The following is a 9119-nucleotide window of genomic DNA, read 5'->3' as shown; positions in this document are numbered from 1 at the left end:
AAATACCCAAGATTATATGAGAGATTGAAAAATAGAAAGAAGAGAGTCGAAGAAGAAGATATAGAAATAAGGGAGACAATTTTCAGAAAACTATGTGAAATAGAGATTGAGGAACACTTCCAGAGAATTATGAAAATTTTAGAACCATTGTTACGGAACAAAACAAGATAAATTTTTATTATGGGAGGAAATTGTGAGGAAGTTAATAAAGAAATAAAGGGGGCAATTATTAAAATTATAACAAAATTTAAAGATTCTTTTGACAAAGGCACATAAGACTTCAAAAGACAAAATAATGTCTAATATGCCTAAGCCTACTTAAGAAAAAGAGAGCATGAGGTTAAAAGGACCAACCCCAACATCACTTATTCTTACTACAATAATAGAGGTAAACATAGATATAGTAATGCCAGATGCATTAATTACCAATGCATCAAAATAATTGACATTAGAGATGCCACAAGTTACAATTGGCATAGATACAATGACAATTGATAGCACTAGTATCACTATTGATGAATCAGAAGATCCTTTTAAGGATTATGGCCCCATTGTTCACAATTTGGTTAATTACACAAGTTATGATAATGAAGGGAAGAAAGAAAAAGAAAATAAAGGTAAACAAGTTGAAAACAAGGAAGGAAAAAAAAAGAGGATTTAGCTACATTAATAGATGAACTCAAGAAAGTTGATAAAAGGTTACAAGATTATTGGAGAATCATAGTGCAAGAGACCTCATCTTTTGCACCACAACTCAAGCATACTAAAACTAAAAAGTAGCAAGCAATTGAATATCATGTTGAGACATTGTTAGAAGAGAAAGATAAAGAAAAGTGAAAAGAGGAAAGACATAAAAAAGAAGAGGATGAAAATCAAAATCTATAAATTCAATTAGTAACCCCTACAAAAGCACCTAGCTTTGAGATCACAAGCACAAGCATGTAAGAGATACAATTAGATTATTTCTTAACTAATGTGATGGGAAATGCACCTTTGCAATCCACTAGTGCTCCAAATATTGACATATTTAGTTAGATAACTACAATTGCCACAAGTAGAATTGTGGAAAAGACCAAAAGCATAAAGAGGACTCAATAAATTCTTGAGATTGTAACAAATAAGTTGTAAGATATCATTCAAGTAAAAGTTACTAAATAATATCTAGAGAGGAAAGCTAAAGAAGTGATTAAAGTTTATGATAATCAGTTTAGCAGTGTTGTAGAAGTTGCATCTACTAAGATACAATTGAAACATGATGCACAATTGTTTGATACTATGTGCAAGAACATCAAAGTAGACTTAATGGCCCTTGACTCTTTCATAAAAGAATTAAGAATATGTCTAACTAAAGAAAATACATTGTATGGACATCACACCTTTTCATAAATTTTAATCAATGATATCATTGAAGAACACAAATGGAAACATGTAGAATTATAGAATATTGTAACTGAGTTACAGTCACCTAGTATGTAGATTGAGGATTTGGAAAGAAGAAATGGGAAGGCTAGTGATGATATAAGTTTAATAGAGATGAAGAGAGACAAAGTACCTAAGATATTATCATTGCTATGAGAACACCTTAATTTCAAAATCAGTCATATTCAGAAGTAGTTGGATGAGTGTCTCAAGGCAAAGACATCTTATGAGAAGTTTTTGTATTCAGACTTGAATGAAGTGGAATTATCTTCTTATGGATTGTACACTCTCATTATCATATCAAAAGAAATCCAAGACTTGTGGAATAAGGATATCAAGACCTTGAAGGAAAACTTTGTTTATTGTATTGCACACATATCAAACCATTCATCATGAAGAGAAGAAGGAAGATCCAATTTTATTTTTTGTATATAGTTTTTGACTCAATGGGGAATAATTGTAAGGAAAATCAAGTATATGTTATGTGTATGAGGAGTAAAGTATAGTCAAAGAGGGGAGTAATATTGTAATAAGAAGATATAAGTATGAAGAGATTATATAAATATAAAATGATCCAAATTTTCAAATTTTGTAATGGCCATGTGAAGCACTTCACAATTTTTAAAATTTTGTAGTTTTGGGACTTGGCTAATTTCTACATATGTTGTCATCAATGCCAAAGGGGGAGATTATTGGCAATTTGGCTAACAGAAGAATATGAAAATGTATTTAGGTTGTCATTTATGGAAACATATTGCTTATACAAAGTGATCATATTATGGAGATACAATTTTGGGTTGTTAAGAAAATTGTCTAAGTATTATGGAGTTTAACTCTCAACATAGACACCATTTTGATTGGTGAGCTTCATAGGGATATATTTAGCATGTGTGAAGTTACCAACACCTCGAAGGGATAGTGCACTACATGCTTGTAAGTGAGCAAGTCATTATGATCAGTATAGATAGAGATATTACCATTTTACAAGTTGTAGTACTAAACATGCTGAACATGACAAAGATTGAAAAAAAAAGATACTTTAAGTTTAAGAATTATTTTGTTTAAAAAAAAAATTACTTAAGCAATTATGGACAATATCCTACATGTTAACCCTAAGTGAGCAAAGTGTGACTTTTTTTTAATTTTGGGACACATGTGAAAGTATGAAGATCGACAAATCAATATTACTTGGTATAAAGGACAAAAATTTAAATGTGAAGTTGTGTGATTTCTTTGAACATTATAATGTCATTGTATTGTGATGCAAACTTGATGGGGAGAAGAGAAAGATTAGTATATGTGAAGTTAAGTACATTGAGTTTCAAATGACAAATCAAATATAGAAGATATCATCATTGTCAAAAGTTTTTGTATGTATACTTTTTTGTACATGTTTTCATTATAATTGCATGTTTGAGCAGTGAGCTCATCTTGCATACTTTTGTATTGTATTACTACAATTCCTAATAGGGTTGAGGCTTCTAATAAGACTTAGTCCTCTAAAAAGGATTGAGGCACTATACAAATGTAATAGACTTCTAACAAAGTCAATACCTTTCACAAGATACTTTTGATTAGTGGATCATTTTGTGGGTAACATCCCCACCACAGTTTTCCCTTGGCCAAGGTTTCCTAGATAAAAAATAATAGTGTTATGAGTTGCATATTATTATTGTTATGTTTACTTTTTAGTATAATTGCATATACATGTTTTAAGGTTGTAAAAGATATCCATAGTTGGACAAAAGTTCGTGAAATATTGATTCACAACCTCGTGTATTTCCTATTTCTAACAATTGGTATTAGAACATAGTTACTTAGAGGAGGCCTAACAACTTGAGTAAGATCTCTATGGATACGGATCACTTACAAAAAAACTAGGATAAAGCTCTTAAACAAATTGATGTGATCACATATTCATAAGGACAAATATGAAGATGTAAAAGATTACATTCAAAAGTTGAAAGACAAAATTGAATCACTCAAATCCAAGAAAGTACTAAAAATCAAATCAAGAATAGTAATGATCAAGTTTTAAAACTTAAGAAAAAAATGAGATCCTAAAACAATGAGATCCTGCTAAAGATTACAAACATTTATTAACAAGAAAATCTGACATCCAAATGAGTACACACTAGACTAACATGAAATTATTACAAAGTCATTAAAAATTTGAAAAACTAGAGAATTTCATCAACGCTCACATGGAAATGACTAAACACTAGTTATCTTGTGAAAGATAATAAATATGTATGAGATCTTCATATCTGAATGTTCATCCTGTTTCCATCATCAATTGGCTTCATTTCTGGGATTCATGCTGTGAAGGATATCGACTCTTCTCTTTCCCTTTCAAATAGTCTATGAAGCCTTCCAAATTGTTTTGAGACGAACCTCCATTCATTGCCGCCTTCTTCACTGTTACTCTAACACTCACAACATTATTCCTCAGTTTCATCCCCTCTTGCCCTTCTATGTCCATAAATTCTGCTACAGTCACTGCAATCTCCTGGCGGCTGACCAGCGTGGACCTCATGTTATTACAACTCCTAGAAACTTGTCCCAGATTCATGGCCACCCCCAATTCATCCACAATGAGCCTGCGGTTCGTATACTGGTCTGACACCAGAGGATATGCCAACGTGGGAACTCCCAACCAGATGCTCTCCATGATGGAATTCCATCCACAGTGGGTCAGAAACCCACCCACAGAAGAATGAGACAAAACATCAACCTGAGAAACCCACTCAACAGTCAAACCCTGCTCTTTGCTCTCTTCCACAAACCCTTCTGGAAGTACGTCCTTAACGTCAGAAGAAACAATATCAGGACGGAGAGCCCAAAGGAAAGGCTGCTTGCTGTGGAGCAAACCCATGGCCATTTCATGAACTTGTTCCTTGGAAACGTGGGCGTAGCTTCCAAAGGAAATGTACAGAACAGATTGCTTGGGCTTGCTATCGAGCCAGCCCCTGCAGTCTGAGTGGGCCCACATGCTTGTTTTTCCCAAATCATGGTGGTCTTCATGTTGGAAGAGAGGACCCACTGAGCAGAATGGGACTCCCGATTTCACTCTCAGGGCATCGACCGTTCGCCTCTCCATCTCATCCACTGTGTTGGAAATAATCCAATCTGCGCCTCGGGCCGACTGGAAAGCTCGGTATTTGATTTTGTGCTTCAGTGTTGATACATCCCGCTCTTGCAGATATGAAGGAAGATCCGTTATTTTCAAAGCTGGCGCCCCAGGAATGTAGTCTATTTCCTCGTCCTCTGCAACACAGATTCCACCAGATGGGATGAGCTTTAAAGTGCCAAATTAATCATCAGATATCACTATAGCACTGTTATCTCTGTGCAAATTGTGTGTTTATATATATGAAAATGAAATCATATTACCATTGCTAGTGAAGGGATGATGGTTGTTTTTGACGAGAAGGTCCCAGTGATAATAAGCGGAGAACACCATGATCGACTGAGTCCAGAAGGAAACGTGTGGAATCCCAAATTTCTTGGCAATGCGGTCTGCCCAAACGAAAAATGTGTCGGTGATGATGCAGGTGATTGGCGGGCCTTTCCGCTGCAGATCCTCCATCAATTCCTCAACGTGGGACTCCATCTTGTAAAAGAGGGCATCGTTGAAGTCATCGTGGTTGAGAGATCTGTCGAGGTCTTGAGGCAATCCGTCTGACACAAGTGCTGAGCGGATGTTACAAGTGTTGGCGGTGAAAGGGTCTCGGCCATTGTTGGCTTTGATGATGCGGGCGTGGCATCCATGTGTGCACACCACGGTAACAAGGATACCCTTGGCTGCCAGATGCTTGCCAAGGTAATAGGTTGGAATGATGTGGCCTTGATATGGATACATGAAAACTACCGCATGCATATTGCTCATCTTTGCTTCCTATCATTGGTTCACACATTTCTTCATTTTAATAGAAGGGGATTTGTGTGGGAAACGTGACTTGCAAGTAATGCAATAATCAAAGCAACATGTGAAGATTTGACCTAAAAAAGTTCAAAGAGCATATAAAAATATATTAAAGAGTCCTTTCTTGAATATATTTCTCCATCTTGTTTGACTGGATGTTGTCAAGATTAGGTTAAAAGAAGTCAAATGAGTATATAAATACTATATCACACTTCACATGGGTGAGTATGGGTGTGTTAAGGTGTGACGGAGAAGACACCATGAGGAGGGAAAGAAAAAAACATGGAGAAGATAACACGAAGGGTAAAAAAGCAGAAGCCTAAAAAAAAATCTTAGTTTGATTTATAGGATTTTGGATGAGATGAATTATGATAAAAATGGAATGATGAAGAGCAATGGTTGAGAACTGATAAGAGGAATTAAAAGGATTAAAAATTATTTTCTTGACAAGCTCATATGCTTATGTAAAAAGTCAATGTGCTCAATGTAATAGAAGAGTTGATCATATTTGATTAAATGCGTATACATGTTTTAAAGTGGAAGTGATTAATTAGAGATTAGGATTAAGATTAGAATACAAATAAGAAATGTTGGAGGATGCAATTTCGGGAGTGAAAAAAACTTGAATTAATTATATTTTAGTATTGAAGCAAATGAAAAAAGACGAAACTAATTAAATAAACAAGGGTATTTATTTAATTAAGTAGATGAATGGTTAAAAGGTAGTGTTAGATAGATAAACTAACTAAATTAATCGATTAGGGTGATAGAAAAGAAAATGCAGGAATAAAGATAATTAATCAAATTGTAATAAATCTTTATTTTAATATAAATGCAATAATAGATGAATAATGGGGATATATACAAGTTATCAATTTTAGGTATCTACATTTGCATCTCTTTGAGATGGTGTTACAAAGTATCACCTTTAGAAATAAAAGTATAATATAGATCTAGGAAGAAAATGGTTGGATTAATAAAGTTGACATAGTCATTCAAAAGAATGGCTAGGAGGAAAGATGATGAGAGATGAGGATAAGGATGCCCCATTGAGAGAACATGCAAGTTCAAGAGTATTGCCCCATTTTCCCTCCCCCCAGTAACAGTGGTATGAGTCAAGTTATCTTGCATTAAAGTTCTAAGTCTTTTAACTTTTCATTTTCGGTCTATCAGAATCCAAGTTCAATTTTAGAACATCCATTAGAGTTTGATAGTGCACTTGGAACTTTGTCTTTCCCTTTAGTTTTCCAACTTTATCATTCCATTGGTCTTTTCAACCAAGTGTCCAATTTCTCTTAAAATTTCAAGTCTATAGTCTTTTATTTTTTAAAGTCATGTAACGAAGCTCATGGTCAATGTTGAAAGTGTGATTGAGACCTAAAGAGATAAATGGAACAAGTGAGTGACAAAAGTAAAGTTCTAGAATAGTTGTCAGAAGTTGATAAGTGAAATAGAACTCTTAAAATAAAATAAATGGATAAACTAATAAGGCTCATGGTGTTTATTAAGGAGAAAGTGATTTAATCTTGGTTTTGCAATCTTTATTGAAATTTGAATGAGATATGGGAACAAGTCAATTTAAGTCAAGAAAGGTAGGCTTGAAAGATGGAAGTGGTAGATTGAAGAGTTCCTAAATCATCATTAAAACCTATTAAAGGAAAAGGAAGGAATGAAGTATTCCCCAAGAGACATTTAAATTCAAGTTTGAGGATGAAGGAAAGAAGGAAAAAATAAGCATTGGTTCTAGAAATATAATCAAAGATTGAAGTGCAAAATGGAAAAGTAAATATTAAACTAAGTGAGCAATATTAGGAGCTTAAAGCCAGATAAAAGAACTTAAAAGTAAAAGGAAATGCATGAGCAGAATGTCACGAGGATATGTGAAAGTTCCATTTTTAATGCTTAATTTTGATATTATTGAAAATAATACTTATCTTCAAATATTAAAAGCTAATGCACCCATATAGTTGAAAATTTTAGCTATGAGCACTCAATAAATGAAATAACTTGTATTATCGAATCTAATAAATATAGTTAAAGAGATTTAATAAGAATTTGGAAGAAAAATTAATCATTTTTCTAAGGATTGAGCTAAAAATAGTAAGGAAAGTTAGGGCATTCAGAAATTACATTTGCAGTTAACAAAAAAAAAAACCAGCTAGTTCAAATTTGTTTCTTGCTATCATCCAAGTTAGATTTTGGTAAAATTTGAGTTGGCGATGCTGCCATTTATAAAATTGGATTAATCTTGAGGTTTAAACATCCTAGTTATGACGATTTAAATGGGATCAATTTTTTTTAATAAAATTAGAGATTCTAAGTTAGATCATATGAATTTGAAGAAAATTTAGGTTAGATTCAGAAAATCAAACATTCCTAATTACATAGAAATTAGTTGAAAGTGGATTAATACAAGTTGTTGCATTTTTAGTTGTAGTTCAATGCATAGAATTGATGATGGAGTGCATATATAAATACAATATAGACATGAGGAAAATGATAATTTAAGACAAAAGAATATTCACTATTCTCTATAAAGAGACAATACACAATTTCTTATAGTTGTCCATAAGGGAAGAATACAAATAGTAGGATCTCACTTCTTCCCAAATTGAGTTCATTGTAAAGAGGGATATGTATAGGGTAGATATTGCTAATGTTCCTTTTTATCCACCAAGGAAGGGTGAATAAAAAAAAATACTTCAAACATGTGTTAAGGTTCAAATTGTAGATATTATGTTACTAATACAAAAACATAGGGGAGATGACTTTTTTGGAAATATTAGATAGGCAAGGTTACTAAGAGGGGAGGGGTCAATAAGGAACCAATAAAACTTTAACTTATTTCATCAAATAATCCTTCATATAATATTTTGATCTAATTGAATGCATGAAAGAATGGAACCATAGAATATTCGTAACACTTTGACACAAGATATGGTGACTCAAAAACCTTCCCAATAGAAAATAAAACTAGGGTGGGGATGATACCCATAAGCTTTTGTACTATAGTATAAAGTTGGTCTATTAAGGCTTACAATTGATCACTTCTAATGATCTGCACTATTAGGAGCAATAAGGACTGCTAGATTCACCTCTTGAAAGGATTTACAAAACATAAAATGAAGTATGCACTCAATAAAGAGATTTGTGAAAGATTATTAAGTCTACCCTATTAAAGGATTTAACTGATGCACCTGTTAGGATGAACCAATGGCTGATCTCTGATCTTAAATTCTAATTTTTTGGTTGAGATTCCTTTGAAATGTAAAGATCACCTTGTTGTGATAGATAGAATAATCTTTGTTGTCCCTTGTACTGCTTGTAGCCTTCTCAATTCGCACTTCTGCTCTTCATATTTACTTATTTTGATATGATATAATTCACTACATATATACCAATCCAAATCACAATTCATCAAATTTGGCTACATCCTAGGTTTCCATCAAGATCACAAAGTCAGCCCAACTACTAACCCTCAAGTTTAGAAGAAAAAATCAGTGATGTTTTGATACTCAGCAACCATTTTCAATACATGACATCATCATGCACTCAGTAGATGTAGTCTAAGCTCATTTCATATTAATCACTTCCAAGTATCTTGAACTCAGTTAGCACTTGTCTGAGATGAACACTATGGAACTTGGTATATAAATGGAATCACTTGGTTGACACTCCTTGGATCAATCAACACTAACACTGTGAGCTTGGTATAAAATGAATCACTTGGTTGAAACTCATTGGCTTAGTCAAAACTAGATTCTCATTACTAATA

General features: G+C 33.3%; 1 protein-coding gene across 1 annotated transcript; it reads right to left on the bottom strand.

Annotated features, from left to right (window-relative positions):
* Positions 1 to 3493: 3493 nt before the first annotated feature.
* Positions 3494 to 5332, bottom strand: LOC149532173 (UDP-glycosyltransferase 86A1-like). The gene is made up of 2 exons (XM_089811031.1): positions 4813 to 5332; positions 3494 to 4686 (listed from the first exon to the last, which is right to left on the bottom strand). Exons 1-2 carry the CDS (start codon positions 5306 to 5308, stop codon positions 3722 to 3724), a joined length of 1461 nt encoding a protein of 486 aa, XP_089667157.1. The 5' UTR covers positions 5309 to 5332; the 3' UTR covers positions 3494 to 3721.
* Positions 5333 to 9119: the final 3787 nt, after the last annotated feature.

The sequence above is a fragment of the Cupressus sempervirens genome, chromosome 11, assembly GCF_028749045.1.
Source record: "Cupressus sempervirens isolate cs-2001-9-10 chromosome 11, ASM2874904v1, whole genome shotgun sequence".
In the NCBI taxonomy this organism is placed as follows: Eukaryota; Viridiplantae; Streptophyta; class Pinopsida; order Cupressales; family Cupressaceae; genus Cupressus; species Cupressus sempervirens.
This window is presented reverse-complemented; position numbering and strand designations above follow the sequence as displayed.

Coding starts and splice junctions, on each gene's coding strand:
- LOC149532173 (XM_089811031.1), bottom strand. CDS start 5,308: ATGAGCAATATGCATGCGGTAGTTTTCATGTATCCATATCAAGGCCAC. Junction 4,687..4,812: donor TCATCCCTTCACTAGCAATG/GTAATATGATTT, acceptor TCTGTGTTGCAG/AGGACGAGGAAATAGACTAC.